This window comes from Protopterus annectens, chromosome 16.part0, assembly GCF_019279795.1.
Source record: "Protopterus annectens isolate FY-2018-M chromosome 16.part0, PAN1.0, whole genome shotgun sequence".
Classification (NCBI taxonomy): Eukaryota; Metazoa; Chordata; order Ceratodontiformes; family Protopteridae; genus Protopterus; species Protopterus annectens.
The window spans coordinates 247569831-247595448 of record NC_056750.1 but is presented as its reverse complement, the minus strand read 5'-3'; the positions used below and the strand labels follow the sequence as shown (position 1 = coordinate 247595448).

The following is a 25618-nucleotide window of genomic DNA, read 5'->3' as shown; positions in this document are numbered from 1 at the left end:
AGGGACCGCCCAGGGCCTTTAGGTAAGCTGGGGACTCTGTCCCACAGGTTGCAGATCAAATGAAGTAACTACTTCAGATAAAGAAGTTATGTACTCACCATAACGTTCCATCTGAGTAGATACTTCATTTGTCTGCAACCGACCCCCCCCCCTGCGATCCCCGAACCTCGGTAAAGTATTGTCCTGTGGAGAATTTCTTCTCAGTCTTTAGCTTATAGGGCAAAATAACCGATCTGAGGTAATGTGGTTGGTAGCAAGGGATTATGGGTAAGGGAGAGGAGCTAGGAGCTCAGATCTTGAAGCTTGGAAAGCTGCCGGTTCGGATCCGAGGTCAGATCAGACTACCCACAGGTTGCAGACAAATGAAGTATCTACTCAGATGGAACATTATGGTGAGTACATAACTTCTTTTTATTATGGTTACAGTGATTTAAAGACTTTATATATATGTGTATATATGTGTATATATATATGTGTATATATATATGTGTATATATGTGTGTATATATATATATATATATATATGTATATATATATATGTATATATATGTATATGTGTGTATATATATATATATATATATATATATATATATATATATGTATATATGTATATATATATATATGTATATATATATATATATATGTATATATATATAATTACATTATTTCTATATTTTAAATATTTTCATGGTTGATACAATATTATGCTTTTTACTTATATATGACAAATTTATTATTTACAATCTAGGATGTTTATGTAATATATATTTATATATTATGCAATATATTATATATATTTTATATTTACAATTAAATTTTAATACCAATTTAGGTAGCATTTTGATAGTCATTTTGAACAACTTTACATGCTTAAAATTTTGAATTCTGACAGTTTTACCTATGAAATTTTAACTAATTTGTCAATTATGGGCGTGGAGTTGAATATTCAACAAGTATTTAAACTGCAGTGTATTTTCTAAGTTTTATACTCTGCCCTACGTTATACGGGGTGAAAGCGCTTAGTATATCCTGTCAATTTCAAATTTGTTGCTTGGTTTTGAGAAGTGGTGAATAAAGTGGACTTTTCATTTCTTGGAGCCTGGTTTTCGTTTTACTGGGCAAGGAGTCTTAGCTGGTAACGTTGGACCTCAAGGAGGCATACCTGCATGTCCCTATCGGACAAGATTGCAGAAGATACCTCAGATTTCTTACAGGTTCAACCCATTACCAATTCTCTGCATTGCCATTGGCTTATCTACTGCGCCCAGAGTGTTTTACAAAATGCCTGGCATCAGTAATTGCCTTCTGCAGACAACAAGGAATACAAATCTACCCATATCTGGATGACTGCCTGATCCAAGCGGACAGCAAGGACATTCTATTGCAGCATCTGGCGTTTGTAATAACTGTTAAATTACCTGGGTTACACAGTGAACAAAAAGAAATCAAAACTAATACCTTCTCAACAGATAATTTTCCTGGGTGCCAGCTTAAATACAACGACCCACCTCACGCCAGACAAACAAGGGCAACTGTCTCAATACTTCAACAAAATGGCAACTTTAACCAGGCTAACTGCAAGGAAAGTCCTGCAGGCTCTGGGGTTCCTGGCATCTTGCATCCTAAGACCATGTGCAAAGCTGCATATGAGGAAACTACAATGGTACCTAAAAAAAACTTGCGGTCTCAACACAGCCACAGCTTGGAAACAATTATACCACTCATTCCATGCCTTCAAAAGGAATTTTTGTGGTGGGCTCAAGCATGCCAAAGAAACACAGGTCTCCCTTTCTGTTTACCACAAGCAACTCTAATCATCACAACAGACGCCTCAGACTACTCCTGGGGCGCACACATGGCAGATCAGTGCATTCAGCGAAAATGGTCCCAAAAAGAGATGCACCTACACATCAACCAAAAGGAGATGCTAGCCGTGCAAAATGCTCTTATGACCTTCAAAGACCTACTGCATCCAGGCCAGCTACTAATAAGGACAGACACCACAGTCATGTGGTACATAAACAAGGGGGGACTCATTCATACCCCCTATGCAGGCAAGCTATGACCCTGTGGAACACAGCACTGGAATTACAAATTCAGCTACAGGCACAATTCCTGCCAGGGAAGGAGAACACACTAGCAGACAACTTAAGCAGAAATATGACAGACCCACACGAATGGAAGTTACATCTTCAAGTCTTCTCAAGGATAACTCTGGCATGGGGACAGCCAGACCTAGATCTATTTGCTACCCACAGAAATTACCCGCTGGAGAAATTCTGCTCAAGGACCTATCATCCACAGGCCTGGAAAGTGGACGCACTCTCGTTCAATTGGACAAAATTGACAGTATGCCTTCCCGCCTCTACCGACCCAAAGTCCTATTAAAAATCAGAGCAGAGAGGCCACAAATGATTCTCATTGCTCCAGACTGGCCACAACAGCACTGGTATCCTCTCCTAAGGAGCCTGTCACACTCACCACCATGGATCCTACCTCAAGTTCCTCTTCTGTTGTCACAGCACAACTACAAAACCCTTCACAGTCAGCTCAGAACATTAAATCTAGCTGTATGGAGAATATCTTAATTTCTCAACAGAGACTCCTCTCCAAGGAGGTGCAGGATGTCATCTTGGAGGCCAGGAGACCCTCTACTAGAAAAACCTACTCCGCCAAATGGAAACTATTTTGTTCCTGGAATCATGCAAAGGGCCAGAATCCTTGGGTAATAAATATACCTCAAATTTTACAGTACCTAGCTGAGATGTTAAACAGTGGCCTTTCCTTCTCCAAGATCCACGCTTCAGCCATTTCAGCACAATACAATACGGATCCTCCTTTATTCTCACATCCTCTATTAAGGCAGTTCCTCAGAGGGGCAAAAAATATAAAACCCCCACGGAAACCACCAGTCCCAGCTTGGGACCTCAACTTCGTACTGGAAAAGCTGACCCTGCCTCCTTTTGAGCCGGCTTCTTCAGCAAGAGTTACAATACTTGTCGTGGAAAACAGCCTTCCTTCTGGCTATTACCTCAGCACGCAGGGTTTCGGAGCTACAGGCCCTCATGGCTGTGCAACCATTCATTTTCCATCAGGACAGGGTTTCCTTACGAACCAACCCTACCTTCATGCCAAAGGTAGTATCCAGTGTAGCTTTGAATCAGACTATTAATTTACCTACCTTTTATCCAAACCTACAGAACAAAGGTGAGAGTCTACTACATTCCTTGGACATTCACAGGCAACTTCGTTATTACTTGGACAGAACAAAGTCATTCAGGAAATCTGAGCAGCTCTTTGTGTCCTATGCTACAGGTGCTCAAGGAAAGGCCATTTCCAAACTGAGCATTTCAAAATGGATAGCCCACTGCATACGCTTTTGTTCGTTTCATGGAAAATCAGTGCCTCTATACATCAGATCCCACTCCACCAGGGCTACAGCTACCTCTGCAGCTTTCCTCAGGGGGGTCCCTACCAAGGACATTTTGAAAGCAGCCACTTGGAGTTCAGTGCACACTTTCTCCAAGCACTACCACCTTCCACTATACTCAAAATCTAGAGCGGGCTTTGCCACAGCAGTCCTGCAGGGCATTCTAGCCCCTCCTAATTCTGCTTAGTACCAGCCACCCTTACTTAGCTTTGGGATTCTACCCAAGTGTGATGACTGCAGCTGTATGCACGATGAACATAGTACAGTTTTGTACCTACCATAAATGTAGATGTTAGAGTGCTAATACAGCTGCAGTCCAGGTTACCCTCCCTCCATCCCCTCTTAGGACAGGGCTTATGACAAACACCTTTAACATACAACCTATTTGGGGTATTTCTTTATGGTGTATTTGCTTGCAACTACTGTTTTGATTTATCTACTTATGTATGTTTGCATAACATCATGTTTTGCCTTCCTTTCTGGGGGCACCTGACATCTGGGACAAGAAAAACTGAAGAAAATGGCGTCTGCTGCCTCTCTTATACCCCTGCCGCACTGACGTCAGGGAAGAAGTGACTACAACAGACGCTGGACCTAGACTTTGGAATTCGGCCGACAGAGGACCCGCCTGACGGCGGGATAACCCAGGTGTGATGACTGCAGCTGTATTAGCACTCTAACATCTACATTTATGGTAGGTACAAAACTGTACTTTCCTATCATACCTTGTCTAACGACAGAGTTCCTTTGGTGGGCAAAAGCTTTCAACCACAAGGGACTGCCTTTTGCTCAACCCCACTCCGCCAAGACCCTGATCACAGACTCGTCAGATTATGCATGGGGGGCTCATATAGCTGGCAAATGTGTTCAGGGCCCCTGGAGCCCAAGTCAAATTCATTTGCACATCAACCAAAAAGAGATGCTAGCTGTACAGAATGCCCTGATAGCTTTCAGATCCCTATTCTTTCCAGGGCAGCTGCTGATAAAAAGACACCACAGTTCTGTGGTACATCAACAAGCTGGGGGGAACCCATTCTTACCCACTCTGCAGGTTAGCCATGGCCCTGTGGAACACTGCTTTGGACATCTAAGTCCATCTACAAGCTCATTTCCTGCCAGGCAAACAAAACTCACTGGCAGACGACGTAAGCACAAATCTAGACCCACACGAGTGGAAATGGAGCCCATCGCCTTCAGCCTTCTGATTCAGAAATGGGGGGGACCCCAGAGGTGGATCTCTCTGCCTCCCCTTGCAACCACCAACTAAGCAAATTCTGCACCAGGAACCCTAGCAGCAGGGCCTGGAATGTGGATGCCCTATCCTTCTAATGGGAAAACCTCTCAATCTATGCCGTTCCCCCTCTGCCCCTTCTCTCGAGTATTACTCGAGATAAAACAATACAGTTCGAGGATAATTCTGATTGCCCTGGACTGGCCATGCCAGCACCGGTACCCACTCCTGTGCAGTCTGACAATGGTGCCACCCTGGCATTTTACACCAGACCCCAACCCTGCTCTCTCAACAGGAGGGACAGATTTTGCATCCACAATTGCAAATCCTAAATCTTGTAGCCTGGCTTATTCCTTTAATACTTCACCAGCAACCCTAAGCAAACAGGTGCTAGATGTCATCCTTGAAGCCAGAAGGCCCAGTACAAGGAAATCCTATGCTAAGTGGAAAAGGTATTCTTGGATTCAGTCTAAAGGAAAGGACACAGTGCTGCCCTCCTTAGCTCTATTCCTGGATTACCTAGCAGAACTACCCCACAGAGGCCTATCCTTCTCCATTAAGATCCATGTCTCTGCCATCTCCGCTCATTACACTACTGAGCCACCACTATTCTCACCCAAGGCCACCAAGGAGAGCACCCACCCCTGCTTGGGACCTTAACTTTGTACTGGAAAAGCTCACTCTTACCCCTTTTGAACCTGCTGCTTTAGCAGAGTTAAAAGTCCTCTATTTAGAAAACCACCTTGCTTCTAACCATCACTTCAGCTAGAAGAGTGTCTGGGTTACAAGCAGTGATGGCTGTGGAACCCTTCATTACTTTCCATGCTGACAGTTTCCCTCAGGACTAACACTTTATGCCTCAACTGGTGTCCAGTGTGGCTCTCAACCACTCCATCCATTTGCCAACCTTGTTCCCTAATCCTCAGAGTTGAGGGGAAAGGATCCTGCACTCTTTGGATGACCAGCCTTTCCGGGAATCTGACCAGTTGCTAGTCAGCTATGCAACAGGGGCAGAGGGCAAGGCCATTTCAAAACAATTTCCAAATGGATAGCACACTGCATCCCATTTCTGCTACAAGCACCATGACAAGCCAACCCCTTAGGGGGTCAGAACACATTCCACTATGGCTACATCCACCTCTTCAACATTTCTCAGGGGAGTCCCTACCAGGGACATCCTGGAAGTTACTTTGAGTTCTGTACACACCTTCACCAAGCATTACCACCTGCCTATCTTTTCCAAATCCAGGGCAGGTTTTGCTACAGCGGTCTTGCAAGACCTACCAGCCAGCCCCAACTCTTCTTGACTGCCTCCACCCTTCCTCAACTTTGGGAATCAACCAAGTATGATGACTGCAACAGTGAAACATGAACATAGTACAGCTGTATACACTCTACATAAATGTAGATGTTGAGTGTTAACTGATGCAGTCCTGGTTTCCCTCCCTCCAGCCCCCTGGTTTTCTTTCTCTCCTTTCTATGGCTATTCCTACTGGTATTGGTATTTACTTTTTACTGGTGTTTTCCCCACCATATCCTAGCTCTCCATTTGGGGGCAAGAAAAACTGATGTAATGGTGTCTGCTGCCTGTTTTTATACCCCTGACTACCTGACGTCATGGAAGAAGCGACAGCATCCGCAGGAATACTAAGTCTCTGGTATTCGGACTGACTGAGGGCTACCTGCAGGCGGATAACCCAAGTATGACTAACAGTGAATACACTCTTAATATCTACATTTATGGTAAGTGTACCCAACTGTACTTTTCATTTCCTTTGAAGGGGATGTTCACTTATGCATTCCCCCCTTACCACTCATACAAAACGTTCTGCTGAAGATTCAGAGAACACAACCACAAATCTTGTTGGTGACCCCCTATTACATCATCTAGTCAAGAGCAATCCCCACAAGTTAACCCCACTGGATGGACCTGCTTACACAAGGGAACTCTCATACACCTCCAACTATCCACCCTGAACCTTAAATTCTGGGTGATAGGGTGTTGATTCCCTTCAGACACCTTTTACATAGAGGACATGCTTCAGGTTCTTTAGGAGGCCAGAACATCCTATCTACCAAAGTGGAAGAGGTTTTCTGTTTGGTGTCTAAAACAAAACGTCCAACCACTGACTGTAGAACCACTAGTGCTTTTGTCTTAGCTGTGTGCACTGTAACTCTGGCTTATTCTTCCATTAAGGCACACATCTGCTATCTTGGCATGTCCCCCCCCCCCAAGCTTCTAGACTAGAGCTATTTTTGAAGGGGGTACTACACCTTAGACCTCCAAGGAACACCCCCCCTTTGGAATCTAAATTTTGTTCTGGAAAAGTTAACCCTACCACCTTTTGAGCCAGCCAAGGACCATTCTCTCTCCAACACTGTACATGGAAAATATCCTCTTTGGCCATTACTTCTGCCAGAAGGGTTTTTTTTTTAACTTCAAGCCCTCATGACCTCTCATCCTTTTACATTTTTCCACGAGGACAGGGTTTGTTTTCATACTAACACATCCTTCATGCCCAAAGTTTGTAATAAACTTCTCCTGAATCAGGCCATCAACCTTCCTACCTTCCTTTGCCTCAAAACCCTGCTGAATGGACATAGACAACTCTGATACTATGTGGCCAAGACCAAATCAGTCAGTAAATCGCAGGCTTTCTCCTACCACCCAAGAGCCCTGAGACATCCTGTTTCCAAGCAAATCGTTTCCTCATGGATCTCTCGTACGATTTCCTTTTGCTATAAAGCCCATGGCAAAAGGCTTCTTTACCAGTAAAGGCGCATTCCACTAGGGCTGTGTCCTCCTCCTCGTGCCTTCTGTAAGAGGTTTTGTTACAGCTGCCATTTTAGAAGCAGCTACATGGTCATCTGTCCATACCTTCGCCAAACACCAAGTTGGACATCATTCCAAAGCAGGATTTGCCAGAGCCATCCTTCATGGCTTTGTGGAAAATGTCTCTGTTCCTCCACTCAGTTTTAATAACATGAGCTTTTGCACTCTCCCTCATGTTATGGATACAGCAGCATATGAATAGGACATGGTATAGTTGTGTAAAATCTTACCATAACTTTAGATGTCCTTCTCCTTCTATATGCTGCTGTACGTATAGTTTCCCACCCTGCCTTCCCCCTGACACTTGCCTGACTCCAGAGTACCCACTCCATATTCGCTGAATCTGAGGTAAGGTGCGTACTGACTTCAGTTTTATAACAGATGTCTGTTTATGGCCGCGGTACATCACATGTACCTTCACAGTAGCAACTATCTTTTGAAAAATGGCCAGATGTATGAGTTGACCAGAGGCAGACTCCCACATGTTATGGATACAGCAGCATATAGAAGAGAAGGACATTTAAAGTTATGGTAAGATTTTACACAACTGTGCTGTCTGTAAAATTGAATACCTAAAGTTCAGATGCACTTGAAGGTCCCAGAAATACCTTGATCATGTTTCACTGTTGCAGTCATTACATTTTGAGTTATCTGCCTGCATGTAGCCCTCAGTCGGCCTGAATGGTTACCAGAGTCTTGGGATTTCTCTGCACTTGGAAAACTAGTCTAATAGCCTTGACGTCAGCTAGAAGAGTGTTGGCGTTACAGGCCCACATGGCTAGCCCCCCTTTCCTCACCTTCCACAAGGACAGGGTAACACTTGGAACCAACCTTTCCTTCATACCCAAGGTGGCCAGTGAGCTATCCTTAAACCAAGCTATTCACCTTCTCACTTTCTTTGCCCATCTACAGAATGACAGTGAGTCTTGCATTCACTTGATGTGCATAGGTTTTTTAAGGTAAGACCTAACCTGCCTATCAGAAAAACGGACCAGTTTGTCTCCTTTCATCCCAGGGCTCTGGGGAAAGTGGTGACAAAACAGAAGGCCGGTTGTGCAAGAAACTAAAAATTGCTTTGGTGTACATCCCTCTTACTGCACATTAGCTACAGTTATGTTAAGATTTTACGCAACTATTCTACATCTTTAAATTGGGACATTTACATTTCAGGAGAGAGGATTTTACACTCCCTTGATGTGCACGCAACTATTCTACATCTTTAAATTGGGACGTTTGCATTCCAAGAGATCGGATTTTACACTCCCTTGATGTGCATAGGGCCTTAAGACTCTACATGGATGAGATAAAGGACAACAGAAAAAAATAGAGCACTTAATCTGTATTGTTCACAGAGAATAATGTGGGAAGACTTGTAAGTGGACCATGTGTAAGTGGTTAGTCCACTATTTGTTCACTACTCATTACATGGCAAATCTGCACTTGAACATATAACAGTACATTCAGCTAGAATGGCAGTATGCCACTACATCCTCCCTTACAGAGATAAGCTCAGTCTAGAAGCAGCAGTCTGGTCCTGAGTTCAGATCTTCTCTAAGCAGGAAGACCTGGGTATTACCTTTACACTTAAGGCAGGATTTGTTACAGCAATCCTACAAGCATTGCTTTAGTCAACACATCCTCCAGGCCAGGCTTTTACTGGTCCATGCGGATTGTGAATCTTGTGAGTAAAGACTAAAGCACCAGTAAATGATGTAACAAATTTGTTAACCGGGTTGGTACATCGGGTCTCCACTGAAAATGGGCCTTTAGCTCAGAAGTGCAAAGCTCCTATTACAATATACAAGTTTCACAAAATCCAAACAATAGTAGCAGGATAAACCCTGAGTAGGCATATTTACAAGAACCGGTTTATAGATAAACTGTAAATTGGAGTGTTGGAGCAAAAGAAGGAAAGGTGGATAAAAAGTGAAAAACTTAGTAATCAAAAGTAGAAATTGGGGAAAAAAATCATTGGAGATGAGGTCTGAGCATGGCAAGGGCAGGACCAGGTCTTAAGGTAGTGTTTTGAGTTTTAGTTTGAAATGGAACTTATGGGGATACTTCTATTTTAAGTGGAAAGGGATTCCAGGTGTGAGCTAGAGTAATTTATATGGTTGTGTTAGAAGCTTGCTGCAATTGTAGGTTTTGAGTATGTTCATTGTTGCAGTACTGTCTTAACCCCCACCCCTCCAGTTCCTTTCCTGTGGGCACCCAGAGGCTTGGATGGAAACTATCCTCACTCTCTTGCCTTTACAAGTCATCATCCATCCTTAGATTGACTTAAGCTGTGGAGAGGCAGCTTGGAGGTTCCTAAAGGCCGACTGCAACTTAAAACTACATTGGTGTACATCCCTCTTATTGCAAATACCCATCCTGGTGGGAAGGTTTCCACCTGGCCTGAAGGGGAAGGGTGATTAACTCTCAAGTCAGATCAGACATCGGGCCTTCAGCAGAAGTCTTGTATGTGAAAAATTCTCAAAAGTGGGCACACTATAACATCTACTGTTATGACAAGCTGCTTCTATTACACTCCAGTCTCCAAAGTAAAGTAAAGTATTTGTGGTTTGGTGCCTAGATTGTATATTTCAGGAGTATCTTGTGTTTTGTGTCTGGCGTTATGGTACTGCTCTGTAAAGGTTTTGCACTTGGTTTGTGTGTTGCTGTATTCTAGATGGCTGCATTTGCTACTTTGCAATTAACATTGGCTCCAGTTTTGAGCAGAATCCATTGTTTACACTGGAACATCTTTGGGCTCTCTCAGTCTTGTTACCTTCATATTTTTGTACCCTAATTTTTGCTCTCTAAAATTTATTTTTCAGAAAGCTTGCAGTTCAAGAATTCCACATAAACAAAGTACTTCAAGAAATGGGGCTGACACATGAACAGGTATGTTTGTGGTAAACTGTCAATATTTTGATTACTGCTGCTTTTGTTTGAGGAAGATGGTCTTGTCTGAAGAATGGATGTTGCTGTGATGGCAGAATTCCGTAAGGAAGCATTATGGATAGTCAATGTGATCCACTGTGCATCACCTTTATCCGTTATTGTTGCAGAGCTTTCTTCATGCCCACTGTTGCAGTAGCCCTTAGGCTGTATGGGTTTTCCTATGTAGAAAACAAGTGAAGAGCTTCAAAAGGATCACACTCCCATGTATGTGCACAAACATACTCATTCACTCTATTCTGCTTGAGATTAACCAGTCAGTGAAGCTTTAAGTACTTTCTTGCTAACTTGAGAAGAAGCATCTCAGGGAAGCCCTCCACTCAAATTGCCATTTTAAGAAAAATAGCATTTTATCTACATTTTGACTAAAATAGCATTTTATCTATGCTTTGACTAAGTGATATTACCCCTTCAAGAAACCTAGTATTTTTTCATAATATCTGAAGTTTGTCAGGAACTGAGATTTTTACTTGGCGTTTGATGTATTGTTTTGGTTCTAATGAGAATTTGTTCTGCTTGTGTAAACTTTGACTTTTGTGAGACAAAGCATCCATCTAATCAGACAGTTGAGGCAACTCTGGGTTAACATGGTTAGGCCTGTAGGGACTCCAGGGCCACTAGCCTAGTAACCTCCAGTGAAACTAAGCCCTTTAGAAAAGTTGACCAGCTATTTATTTGTTTTCATGGGACAAAAAGGACACCGTGTCTAAATGAACACTAGGTGCTTGTCCTGCTAGATTTTGTTCCCGCTGTGGTAAGTATTCTAGGCAGCATCAAGAGCCTTGGCTGTTAAGGCTACTGGAAAGGGATGGACTGTAGAAGCATTTTAGTGGTAGATACTTGGCTGTCTAGCTTTTCAATGCATTACAGACTGGATTCCTTTTTTGGTCTAGTTCCAACTTTATTAGGACCATTCTCCAGGGACACCTGACCGCCCCCCCCCCCCCCAAAATCCTTCCTCCTCCCAGTTTTTGCTTTAGTACTTAACCCAGATACCTTAAGGACTGCTGCAGCAATAGGAATGATCAACAGTACAATTGTGTAAGTTGCACTTGCCCATAACTGACATTCAATTTCTTCACTGCTGCTGTAGTCGCACTCAACCTTAATCCCTTCTACTTTTGTGTACAGTAGTTTGGATACTTTGTTGTCTTTCTGGTTTGATTAGTTCAGGACTGTTGTGCTGTTCTGTTACTGCATGGGCAATTAAGTCTGTAAGAAATTTTCACTCTGCTCATTTCCCCTCCCTGGGACTGGACAATCAGCAGTCAGTGAAGGAGTGGGTGGAGCCATAGCTTTTTAAAGTTGGCCTGTGTCCTGTGCAAGGAACAACTCATTTAGCCTAAAGGTTACTGCACTGGTGAGGAATTCTAACATATTCTGTTTTGGGAAAGTGCAACTTCAGCCGTGCTTTCTTGCCAATGGGCAGGCTAGCTACTATTTCATATTTTGCTAATGCAATTTTTTTCTTCTGGCATAACTTGTATGCATGTGTGTTAAATATAAACAAATCTCCTCTTAAACTGTCCTGCAGAAATGTTTGCAGATTATATACATGTCAACTCAGTAACTTTGCAGGGGGAGGCCCCAATTACAAAACCGGAATAAATGATCAGTGTTTCACCGTTGCAGTCCTGTCTTTGTGGAATTTCCTGCCATAGAACCCTTAGTTGGCCCATCTACCACAGATTTTCCCTCCTCCAGGAGTTGGACACTGTTCTACATTGCCATGCATAGTTGTAAAGGGTTTCTTCTACATTGCCATGCATAGTTGTAAAGGGTTTCTTCTGACGCCATGATCTGTTTGTTCTTGCTGTCTGAGTCCAAAGCAGAATGCCAGTCAGTGTGTATTGGTTTGGACCAGAGAAGACACCTAAAGCTACGTACCCCATTGAAGAGCTTTCCCTGTGTCTTTTGACTTAATTCTGAGAAATTTAATTGTTTAAAACTGTGGCAAATGGGTACCCCACCAGGACTTTCACCCTTTTTGTGACTTGTTTGGGACTAGAACACGTCCCCCCCAACTGTCTGTTTTGTTTGCTTTAATACTAGAGCTATTAAGAGTAGGGCCGAAATTCTCGCTAAACATTTTAGTCGCGCTATTCACATGTCATGCACCTGTCAAACTGAAGTAGATCACCCTAGGCAGAAAAAGGAAAAGCACTTCAGGTTTAGAGTTTCAGATGAGTCGCAGCCAGTCCTCCTAGGCTTGCCATTGTGAAGGTGGCGCCTTCGCAACCCTCTTCTGAGGCAGAGGTGGTGGCACAGGCCTTTATAGAGACCTTTTTGGAGTCTGATATGCCTCTGGATGCCTCTCTTCCTTGCAAGCTGAAGGACTTCGTTTATTGGTTGGCTCCTGGACTACTATGCAGGGCTTGGGCTTCCAGCGACTGTTTGCATCAACAGATCACTTTGGCCTACTGTTCACGGGAGTCTGGGTGTTGAGGTTGGCCTTAGACCTAAACAGAGGCCACTCGCAAGAAAGCTAGGCCTGCCCTGTCTTGGTCTAGGCCTACCAAGAAGACCTTGTGAGGTTGGTTAAAGATTTGATTGATTGTTAAATCCCAGACACCTTCCTTCCACTGAGATCTCCCCAGGTAAAAAAGGGGCACCCCTCCAGAATTTGTTTGACACTCTGGATTCTGATGAATTTGTTCAGGATGAGTCCACCTTTGAGGGTGCTTTCTTCACTTCTTATAGGGATTCTGACTCTGAGGAGAACCTTGCTGCAGCCTATCTCCCAAGGATATTTCCTTATGAGAAATTTAGCATACCTTATAGAAGCACTTCAAATGGAAAGCTCAGCCCCTCCCCCAATCCAAAAGAGTATTAGGAAATGTCTTGATCTCCCTGAGCACAAGCCTCTTGCTATAACCTCAGTCTTAGAAGTGGTAAACAATGTCTTCTGGATTCTTCCTTGCCTGCAGATTTGTTTCCCCCCTGCTCCTAGAAACCTGACAGATTTTACAGGGTTCTTAATTCCCACAAGCACTTCAAGAACCCTGTGGCAGATCCTGATGATGCGACTCCAGACCCTAAGAGTGCAAATGTTGGCTCTAACAAAAATCCCTCGTCTACTGATAAAAGTAGAACCTTAGACAGATTTGGAAAGGAAGTAAGGCTTACACCCCTGCTAGCCTCTTCATGAGGACTTTGAACTGCCGGTTTCATTTGGTCCGGTATCAGGAAACTATTCTGGAGCAGATGAAATGAAACTTGATGGAAATTGAAAACCAGTCCATTAAAGGAATTAATGAAACTACGCAACTCCTGCTCTCCGGTGGCTAAATGCACACTGCTCTGCAGCTAAGATGACTGATCCTGGGGCTGCTGCCTGCTAAAAGCTTCCAAGGCAAGACATGCCAGGCTGAAGCCCTCAAGTTCATGGAGAATAAGGCAAGTCCATGCAAACAGGGACTTTCCTTGAGTCTAACCCCTTTGTTTCAGACAGAATTACCCTACTAAACATTAGTGTCTTCCAGCCCCCCTCCAGGCAAAAAGGGAAAGGAGCCAAAGACCTCACCAGTAGCCCAGACAATGGCACAGACCCATTAGGCCTGTGCGATCGATCCCCAGCAACCCTAACTTGTTGCATGGTACACCCTACTCCCATCCTCCCTCTACCCCCTTCCCCATCTGCCCCCACCTGGACTGGGGGGGCCTGTCACTGTTCTGCTAAAACTGGATTGTCATTACCAAGGATCTGTGGGTGCTAAAGATTATTCTGAGGGGTTAGTCAACCCTTGATTCACTTAGGCTTCCCAGACATTCCAATAAACCAAGTCTAAGGCCTTGACCCAGAGCAAGCTACTATGCACTCCAGGCTCTGTGGAACCTGTACCAGGACAGTTGCAAGGAAAAAGATTTTTACTCCAGACTCTTCCTTGTATTGAGACTATATCTGGAGGCCGATTCTAGACATGTTGAGGCTCTGCTGATTTTTACATGTCCCAAAATTCAGTCAAAAATTACTGGCCATGATCTCCCCAAATACCTTCATTGTAAACTTGGACCTAAAATATGTTTACCTCTATATTCCTATAGAGGTATCAGAAGGTTATTGCACTTCACAGCAGGTATCGGGCACCATCATTTCTACATTCTGCCCTTTGGCTTGTTTACTACTCCCATAGTCTTCACAAAGTGCCAATCTCCAGTGATGTCCTTCTGCAGTACAAAGGGAATTTATATTTACTTTTATTTGGACAATTGCCTCAGACAGCAAACCTATAAAAACTCGAAGCAGACCTACTTTGCACCCAAAAATCTGCTAGCCTCTGGGTTCCACTGTCAATGAACAAAAATCTGACCCCACAAACAGGATTGTGCTTCTGGGGGACCTTACTGGACACCGCTCCTCAGAAGGCTTCTTTACCTCAGGACTAGGTCTCCTTCATAACCCTGTACTCCAAGAAACAGTGTCAGGAATTACTTCACAGCCAGAGTGCATCTCAGGGCCCTGGAGTACATGACCTCTTACATTTTCATGATCCCCCTACGAGACAGAACATGAGGAAACTACAGTGGTACCTCAAAAATGTGTGGTGTCAACATTCCCAGTCTCGCCTTCAAGATAAAACTTCCTTGCTTAAGGAAGGAGATTGCCTGGTGGACCCAAGTATGTTCCCTCAATCCGGGCCTTCCCTTCAGGTTTCTACCCTGACAACAGATGCATCAGAAATAGCCTAGGGAGCCCACAGCTTCCTAACTTGAGGCAGATTGGACTCCCGGGTTCAAAAATGAGCGCACAAGCTTAAAAATTCATGGTAATCCAAAAAGGCCTAATTGCCTTCCGAAAGAAATGGAAACCCAAAGTTGTCGGTGAAGACAAGAGAATACTGCAGTTATGTGGTATATAAAGCTGGGGGGACCCACTCTCGTCCACATTGCCATCTAGCTATGGACGTTTGGAAAGCTCTCCAGGGCTGCACCTCATGGCACAGTACCTACTTGGCAGAAAGCAGTCAACTAGCAGATCAACTCATCAGGAGCCTGTCAGACCCCCATGACTGGCAACTGAACCTGGAAGTATTTCTCTGCATACCCAAAAAATGGGTTGTACCACTAGTAGACCTTTTTGCCTCCGAAGAATGTTCACTTGAAAGGTTTTTCACCAGGAACAAAATGGAAGTCTGCCTCAGACCGATGCTGTCTCCTTCCCTTGTGCTGCAGGCCTTTTCCTCTATGCCTTCCCCCAATACCACTGTTTCCCAGGGTATTGCTAATAGGAGGGGCCAAGGGTAATTCTCATGGCCTCAGATTGGCTGAGGCAGCACTGGTTCCCTGTCTTACTCAGCCTAACCAATAGGGAGCCATGGTAGCTGTCGCAAAGATACCTACAAACAGGGGCACAATACACCCCAACCTACAACTACTGAAATTGTTAGCATGGGTGATACCTTGATCTCATGGAAGGGGCCACTCCTTGACAAAATGGGTCCTGGATATTTTAAAAGGTGCCAGGAGACTTAGCACTAGGAAGTCTTTACTCTGCCTAGTGGAAGAGCTTCACCTTTTTGGTGCAGACAGAAGGGACAAAACCATTGTCTAGCTCAGATTCCTTTCATCCTGTCATTTGTCCAGACTTTTTGACAAAAAGGTGTCTCGTACTTCCTTAAAATCCATGCCTATCTGCCTTCTCAACCCCCTCATGAAACAGTTCCTGAGAAGAGTTGTCCACATTAGGCCTTCCAGAAAACCTCCAGTTCCTTCATGGAACATAAGCTTGCCCTGGAAGGCTGCCTTATTACTAGCAATTACCTCAACCTGAAAGGTGTCTTGAGCTTCAGGCCCTTGTGTATGTGGAGCCCTTCATCATCCTCCATCTGGGCAGAGTATCACTCTGGACCAATCCTTCCTTTATACCCAAGGTGGTGGCAGAGTTCTCAAAATCAAACCATACACTTTCCAACATTTTTTCCTAACCCTCAAAACAGGGAGGGAAAGTATCAGCGTTCATTCTTTGGGTATGCATAGACAACTGTGTTACTACTTGGATAGAACAAAGTAAGTCAGAAAATCAGGCCAGCTGTTTGTAGCTTTTGCCAGTATCTCTGAGGGGAGCCTAGTTTGCCTGCAGGTCTCCACTGTATCTCCGTTTGCTATAGCCATCATGGTAAGAAGCCTCCTGAGGCTGTAGGGACACTTTCTTCTAGGGCAAGGGTTCCCAAGGTGTGCACCATGGCACCCTGGGGAGCTGCGGCTTCCTCACAGGGGCACCACAAACTAATAAGCTTAGTTGCAAAACAGTCAACAGTTTGCGGTTTGTTTTGCAGCTAAGCTGATTAGTTCATGGGCAACTAAGTCTAGACCTACAATGTAGCTTTTTAGCAGAACTGGCATAAAGTATAGCAGACCAGTATCGGGCCCTGGAGCACTTGGAACCAGGCCAGCAGGTAAGTGAATGCCTGTAGGAGTGTCTTGTGTGTGCGCGCGAGTGAATGTGTGCATGAAAGCAGAAGAGTCTGTGTGAGATCGGGAGAGTGCGAGTGAGTGAATGCAGGCATGAATGAAGTGGCTGGGCGTGTGACACTGAGATCGGAAGAGAGGGATGATTGAAGGCAGGTATAAATGAGGGCGTGCCTGAGATCAGAAGAGGGATGATTGAAGGCAGGTATGAATGAGGGCGTGACTATGAGATCTGAAGAGGAATAATTGAAGGTGGGTATGAATGAGGGCGTGACTGTGAGATTGGAAGAGTGGGAGCGAGGAGAGAATGCGGATATGAATTCAATTGTGCGTGTCATGGGGGGAGAGTGATCCTGGGATCAATGAGGTCTGTGCAAGTCTGGACCATACCACTGGGGGAGGGGGCTTGGGAAAACCTGGATTCAGCAAAGGAGCTGAGAATCGAAAAAGTTTGGGAACCACTTATCTAGGGCCACTGCTATCTCTGCTGCCTTTCTTAAAAGGGTGGTCAAGGACATTTTGAAAGCAGCTACTTGGTCCTCTATGCATACTTTCAAAACATTACTGTTCTAGCTTTTCAAAAGCCAGAGCAGGATTTGCCACTACCATTTTGCAGGGCATTCTGGTCCCTTAAGTCTTTCGTCCATCCTTTCAGCTTTGGGAATCATCCCACAAGTTAGGACTGCAACAGTGAAATATGAACGTAGTACAGTTGTGGGCACTTATGTAAATGTAGGTGTGTATTCACTGTTGCAGTATTTCCCTCCCTCCTTCCCCTCTGGCATACGGGATGGGCTAGGACTTTCACCCGTTAAGATCCCCCTCTTCCTTAACTATTCCAGAATCCAGGGACACAGACCCCTGACCTTGAACATGAAGGGAAACTCCTACATGGTGTGGGCAATAAAGTACTGAGGTCATGGTAGCAACAGACTCCTTTTATACCCATACATGATGTCTGAGAGCATCTGCTGGTACCTGGAGGAGGGAAAAAAATCTCTGGTAGTCAGGCTGGCGTTGGGCTTCCACAGTAGGGAATTCCACAAGTCAGGACTGCGGTAGTGAATACACTGTTAATATCTATGTTTATGGTAAGTTTATGCAACTATACTTTGTGTTCAGTCAGACATAATTTGAACAGTGGTCATAGTATACTGCTAGGAGATGTTTATAAGGGTATTTTGGTGAGGTGATTGTAGGTTCATAGGCATATACTAGGCTAATGACTACTAGGGCCTTTTAAAATACTATCCGTGCAACCCAAATGACCCACAATTTGATTTACAGGAGGTGTTTTACTGGCTGTTTGTGTACAACAGACAGGAGCCAGACCAGGTGGTGAATTTCCAGTTACCCATCCATTGGTACAAGTTGTGCTTAAATAGGGTTTGGGTGGTACTCTGCTTGTCCTATTCTTATGGGATCCTTCACCTCATGCGACAGGAACGTCCGGCTCCTATGCGAAAGCTTAAGCCTGATTGCTGCCAAGTCTGTGGGACGTCACACGCAGGGCCATAAATGTGACATTTGTATGCACAGACCTTCGAACTTCTCTGCCGCAGTCTAACGTCGGCTTGCTCACTCCTCTCCATGGTAAAGATTTTTTCAGGTACCCCATTGGGAATTTCTCTATTTTACTTGGGCTTTGGTTGCTGTCAGTTTATAGCAGATCTCATCTAAAAAGGGGAAATTAAGTGTGGTCGCCAGATTCCACACAAGGATTTTCATGAGCTTTGTATGTTTTGCTTAGGCCAGTCCTACAGCCATCTGTCCTGTAGCATTTGTCAATCGTTCGTCCCAAAAACCGTACGCAGTCATCTGGCAGCCCTGAAACTATTTGTGGAAAACCAACATAAGCATTTAGCCCTAGGCATGGAATCTGACATCGTGGTGGAGCTGCCTGAAAACGCCAAGGTTTCAAGGCCTGCTGCATCTCCATCCCTCCAACTACCAGTCTAGGGGCTGAGGGACATCTGGACATATTGGTGAACTTAGGTGTGTACCTTGGTGGAAGCTGCCCTAGAATGTCCAGTCGGCATTTCTACGGAGGTTACTCCGACCAGTGTTGAGGGGGGAACCGGGCTTGACTGGATGGCCGCTTACTGCGTCTGAACAGGGCTCCTCTCCTACAGGCCTGACTACCAATCCTAGGCCTTCATCTTCACAGAGACAAGTCCTCTGAAGAGGAAGAAAAACATTTATCTACCCCTACTGAAGACCAGCCTGACAAATCTTTTCCCAGTCCCTGGTTCAGGCCTTTAAGGCTCCAGCCTCGTCTTCTCTCAGCCCCAGGCCTGCTTCAGCCACCTCCAGCCCCCCAGCTCACATTCAGGAGGAAGATTCCTCTTCCTTCTCTTCTGATGAATCTCTTGCATACACCTCCCAGCTAGCTTCCCCTCTGGAGTACTCCTTCCCAGATGAGGATTCCCTGGAAGGAGATTCCCCATCTGAAGGTATTACATTTGTTGACTCCATCTCCAAAATGGAGTACTTAGTGGGATGCTGCTCAGATGACTGAGGTGCAAAAGAGGTACTTCGAACTCCTACAAATGAAGTCTCCCTCTCTCTGCTATCCCCCCTGCGTGTCCAGCCTACCTGGAAGCGTTTGCTTCAGCTTCCAAAACCCCTGAATCACAGCCTCCAGCCCCCAAGAGACCTGACAGGTTTTACAAAGTCCCTGATGACCACAAGTACCTCACTAAGCCTCCTATGGCAGACCCAGCTGTCATTGCAGTGGCTCCAGATAAAAAATCCAGACAGATTCCCCTCCTCATCCCTTCTGCCATCTGACAGACGGTAAGGTTCTGGGCAGCTTGGAAAAAAAATGTATACTTTCACTTAGGCCTTTAGGGCGATTAATTCAGACACATGGTCAAATAAGTCCCAAACTTGGTCTCCTAGGCAACTTCATTGCTTTCTTCCTTGCCTGATTCGGTTTGCATCCAAGCCTTTCTTAGCAGCACAAGTTGCCAGACATTCTGTAAAATGCAGCTATGATGAGGCTTCAGCTATTTCTGCTGCCCCAGCCTCTATACTGTGCAGATATTCTTGGTTTGGATTGCAACCACTCCCTGATGGTTTTAAAAACTAGATCCAGGATGCACCCCTTGATGATAAATTCCTGTTTGGCAAGCAGTCCACAAAGCTTTTCAAAAGTCTCCAGGAAAAAAGCAAGGAACTTCAAGACCATAACTATTTATTAGTCTAACCGGTTCCAAAGTTGTATAGAAACTGCCCTGCTAAGCCCACCTTCGTCAGGAGGGCCCCTGCTCCTTCAAAACACAGGAAGGGGTCTAGGAAATTTTCATCCCCCAGGATCTAGGAAATGTTCATCCCCCAGGAATGTCTCGACACACCCCAGGCAGCCTTTTCCAGATGGATCCAACAGTGCATGACTGTCTAAATCACCTTCCCCTCTCCACCCGCCTCTCACTGTCTACCCATTTGGCAACATATCCCCTCAGACCACTGGGCCCTTTTAGTAGTGGAAAAAGGGTACTTTAAGACCTGACAGGAAAACCCCCTACCACAAGGCATACCCTTCCCCTCACAAAAAAACAGCCTCACCTAATACCCCAGAACAATCTAGATCTGCTTTCACAAGGGACCATAGAGTGTGTTCCCACAGGCCAAAAAGGTTGGGGGTTCTATTTCAGGCTCTTCCATGGCCCTTGGAGGCCCATTCTGGACTTGTCCTGGTTAAACCCCTTACTGCAGGTTCCTTCCTTCCATATGCTATCCCTTCGTACCCTTCTTCCACTACTGCCACCCAGTGCATTCATGGCCACTTTGGACCTGAAGGAGGCATACCTCCGTATCCCCATTCACTCACTACAGGAGGTTTTTATGCTTTGCTGTGCATCCTCACACTATCAGTTTACTGCCTTTCCCTTTGGTTTATCTACTACACCAAGGGTCTTCATAAAGTGTCTAGTACCAGCAGTAGCCTACTCATGAACAAAAGGCATACAAATTTACCCTTATCTGGATGACCTCCATTTTAGCAGACGAGGCAAGCTCCATCACTTAAAATTCACTGTCCCTACTTCAGAGTCTGGGATTTACTGTGAATCTGACAAAGATCCTTCCTCACCCCAGCCCAAGACCAAACCTTCTTGGGCTGCAGAATGACAGATCTGATTAAGACCTTCCTTCCTCAAGACTGTCTACTCCCTGGACAGTTTCTTCCAGGGACTACTTGTCAACCACATCTCTGCCAGGCAGTTATCTCCTAGGCCTTGTGGCAGCTACCCTTCCTATGCTGCCCCTAGCCAGGTTGCACATGAGGAAGTTTAAGTGATATTTAAATGTCATCCAATCCCAACACAATCACCCCTTTGAATTTCAGGTCCCCTTCCTTCCCTGCCTAAAGACGGAGTTGAGGTGGTGGATTCAACAAATAAACCAGAATCCATGCCTTCTCTGCAACCCACCAAGCCTGTGCAATTTTATGCACACAGATGCCTCAGACCTAGGTTGGGGGGCCACTGTGAACAGCCTCAAGGTTTCAGGCTCAGTGGGAGCCCTTCCTCCAGAGGAAGCATATCAGTGCGAGGAGAAAATGACTGCTCCTGCTAGCCCTAAAGACCTTCTTACTCATACTGGCTGGACCCCTCCAAATCTTCAGACAACACAACTGTATGTGGTACATCAACAAACAAGGGAGGACCAGATCCTACTTTGCAAGCTTGTAATTCAGGCATAGGAGTTGTCCAGTACAATGTCGCACTGCGGGTGCTCTACGTTCTTTCTCAAGGCAACCATCAGGCAGATGCCTTAGCAGATCCTTCTCTCAACATCACAAGTGGATGTTGCACAGATGTGTTAGACCTTGCCCACCGATGGGGCACACCACAAATGGACCTGTTTGCCACCCCTCAGAACAGACAACTTCAGTTATTTTGCTTCAGAACTCCCTCCCCACTAGAATGGAGTGGATGGCTTTTCGATTTTTTGGAAGGGGCTGTTCCTTTCTTTCCCCCTTCCCACTCATTCTGAAGGTCCTGCTGAAAATCTGGAAGGACAAGCCAAACATCTTGCTGGTAGCCCCCATTGGCCAAGGCAGCATTGGTTCCCCCTACTTTTCTCACCAAGGGCAATCACCACAAGTTGCCTCACAAGGTGGACCTGCTCAAACAACAAAAGGGATGCCTCATTCACCCACAGCTGAAAACCCTCAACCTAACCTTGTGGGTGGTGAACTTCTGATCCCTTTCAGACACCTTTATTCAGAGGCTGTGCTATCTATCCTGCAGGAGGCCAGGAATCCTACAACCAGCAGATCCTACATTTCAGAATGGAAACTATTCTCCAGTTGGTGTCTCCAAAGGCAACTAGACCCCTTCCAAGCAGAGATTCCCCTAGCCTGTGTGAGCTTCTAAAATCAGAACTTTCATACTCTTCAGTAAGTCCACTTATCTGCCATTTCAGCTTGCTTGCCTGTGGATCCACCTCTTCTTGGAGGTCAAACTATTTCTGAAAGGGGTACTCCCATCAGACCACCCAGAAAGCCAACCCCCCCATGGGATTTAAACTACGTACTGGAGAAACTAACCTCTGCCCTATTTGATCCAACAGACTCTGCCTTTCTACAGATATGTACCTAGAAGACTGTCCTATTAGTAGCCCTTACTTCAGCCAGAAGTCTCCCTGAACTGAAAGTGGTCCTGGCCTCCCCTCCCTATACTGTCTTCCACAAAGACAGGGTAACTTTGCATACCAATGCCTTCATGCCCAAGGTGGTCAATGAACTGTCCCTCAACCAGTCTATTCACTTGCCCACCTTTTTCCCTTCTCCACAAAATGAGTGTGCGCACTCCACTCCCTTGATGTCCACAGGCAACTAAGATTTTATCTGGACAAGAGCATTATTTATTTATTTATTTTATTTAACATTTGTTGACCGGGAATGTCCGACTATGTTCCATAGAGCCTGTTTTCAGTGGAGGCCCGGGGAGAAATGCTCCAGATGCATGTCTTTGGGATTAGAAGGTCCAATCAGCTTTTTGTATCCTTCCACCCGAGGGCCCTGGGAAAAGCTGTATCCAAACAGACCATCTTCCTAGATATGCAAAACTATTGCCTTCTGTTACTCTTTTCATGGCAGATGCCCCACAATATTGAGGTACACTCTGCTAGAGCAGTGGCCGCCTCAAGGGTTTTCCACAACTCATTACATCTTATGACGCCTCCAGGTGCATCAACTCCTACTGATGCTTCTAGGCGTCTAATATTGCTTGATCATATTTGCATCAATATCCAACACCATACTATGTACAAGGCTTTAAAAGATTTCATCTTAAAGCTTACACAGTAGCAAACACAGCTGCATTAATATTTGACCTCTGTTTATTGCAGGTATATATTAACTGTTTTTATGATTTATGGAGATATTTTCAAATTTTTCTAAATATCTCAACCAAGTAACACAAGTAGAACTCCTTGGCCTTGTAAGCTCTCGGCTAGATGAATAAAATGTTACTGACAGTATCTGTTACTTGAGTGGTTGCTGAGATTCTAAGTTGTTTACAACATATTAGAAATGCGATAGTTTACTGTGATTCTTAAAATTCCATTTAAGACCTAGAACCTAAAGAATATTACCGCTGTGAAAATAGTTTCTGCTAAATTGTTTGCCTTTGTACATTCATAATCCTCAATAGTTCCAGAGAGCAACATTTGTTTGAAATGCAAGGACATAAGGCTTGAGCTCCTCCCACTGGAAGTTAAGTGCAAACTTTTGAGCACCATTGGAGTGAATGAGTTAAAGATCTGGATACAACTACCATACTAGAGGCAGCCAGATGGCCTTCTACATACCTTCACCAAGCGTTAAGTCTGACAGCATCTCTAGTCAGAGCAGGATTTGCTAGGGCTATCCCTCACTGTTTCCTGGAGACTGCTACCTCTTCCTCCACCCTTCTGCTTGAGCTGTGTTCCTCTCCCACAAGTAGGAATACTGCAACATGAGAATAGAAGAACATAGAGAAGTTGTGTAAAACCTTATAATCATAGATGTCCTTCTCTTTCCGTTTTCCAATATTCCTGCCCTCCCTCCTATGCCCCTTCATGGCATTTTCCCTGTCTGGATGGCATCATTCCTTTAATCCTTAAACTGTTCGACTGGACAGTCAGTTCTGAGGTCTGTGCGTGAAGATGTCACATTTATGGCCCAGGGTTTATGGCCCTGCTTGTGACGTCCCACACACCTGGCAGCAACTAAGCTTTTGCGTAGGAGCCAGACAGGCTCGTCTGAGGTGGAGGATTTTGCAAGTAAGAATACTGCAACATGGAAGAGGACATCTTTGGCTATGGTAAGATTTGACACCACTAATTTTTCACATGGATGGGGAGCCTGTTTCAGAGAATGGGGATTCTGAGATGTCTCTAGCATGTCCTATTTGTTACAAGCAGAATTTAGGTCCTTAATCTAGTACTGATCCTGTTTGTTTTGCAGCTGTGCAACACCAAAATAGGATCCAGGGATGCCTTGAATGTCAAGCAATGGTCACATCTCAGAAGTCTTTGATACTGAGTAGAGAGGGGGGGGCTTTGAGTAAACCTCCTAAACTAATTGCCTGTTTTCTTTTTGTATGGAGCATTTGTGGGCATTCCAGATGTTTGTTACCCTGCTGCAGTCATCACGCTTGGGTTATCCTGCCGTCAGGCGGTCCCGCAGTCTGCCCGAATTCCAAAGTCTTGGTCCGGCGTCGGTTGCTGTCGCTTCTTCCCTGATGTCAGTGCGCCAGGGGTATACAAGAGGCATCCGACACCATTTTCTTCAGTCTTTCTTGCCGCACGGTGCCCGAAGCAGAAGCAGTTCGCAAGTGCCAGTCGGCCTTCACCTGAGATTTTCAAATTGAATTTCAGTCCGAAGTCTTCAAAGGTAAGTACCTCGTTGGGGAAACTTTTCTTGCCTCAGTCCGATGTCAGAAAAAAAAAGTTAACAATTGTATTTCTTGTGGGAAGCAAATACCTCATAAGGACTTTCATTCTTATTGTATACCTTGTCTAGGCAGAGACCATGACGTTACTGGTCTGTTTTGTGCTAGGTTCAATAAGCGAACTATAAAGCGACGCTTTGATTTTGCACGACACTACTTCGGTAGAAAATTTAATTACACTATGCCGTCGGAGCAACAGACTACCGGCGTGCATAAAAAATGCAAAGATAGACAGGCAGCCTAAATCCAAGCCAGACTCAAAGGCCTTGGCTAGTCACCGGTTTTCAGTGAGGTGCCTACGCAGCCCCTGGCGACCGCAGAATTGGAACCCCAGACTACTTTGGATTCTCAAGCACAGAGTTCTAGGCAGACGCAGCCATTTTCTTTAGGCCCCTACCGACAACATTGCAGAAGGAGAAGCCGGTGCTGTGGAAACACCTTCAATTTCAGAAGTCTTCAGACAGAGACTACTCCTCCATAAAATCTTATGCTAAGCTTAAGACTCCTCTCAAACCAAAAAAAGACTGCACTTCAGTCTCCAGTTCAAGGCCCCATGCCTAAGAAACAGATGCTTAAAATGGCTGAAGATTTGATTTCTTTAATCAGCTGTTACTGGGTCTGTTATATGTAGGCATGCTTGGTTAAAGGCACAAACTCTGCCTGATCATGTCAAAGCAAAGTTACTAGATGCACCCTGACAGCAGGATGTCTTATTTGGGGTTAAAGCAGAAGAGGTTTTAAAGAAAATGGAGATAAGGCAAAATCTATGCAGACTGTCAAAGATTTCTTACAGGTACAACCCCCACGCTTCAGCAGAAATTGGCCAACAA

At 44.9% G+C, this 25618-nt stretch overlaps 1 protein-coding gene across 1 annotated transcript in view; it reads left to right on the top strand.

Annotated features, from left to right (window-relative positions):
• The window catches only part of FEN1 (flap structure-specific endonuclease 1), a 607423-nt gene that overhangs the window by 208039 nt on the left and 373766 nt on the right, over positions 1–25618 (top strand). The window contains exon 7 of the mRNA XM_044058601.1: positions 10314–10380. Coding sequence (XP_043914536.1) covers positions 10314–10380 — 67 coding nt within the window. The remainder of the gene's footprint in view (positions 1–10313; positions 10381–25618) is intronic.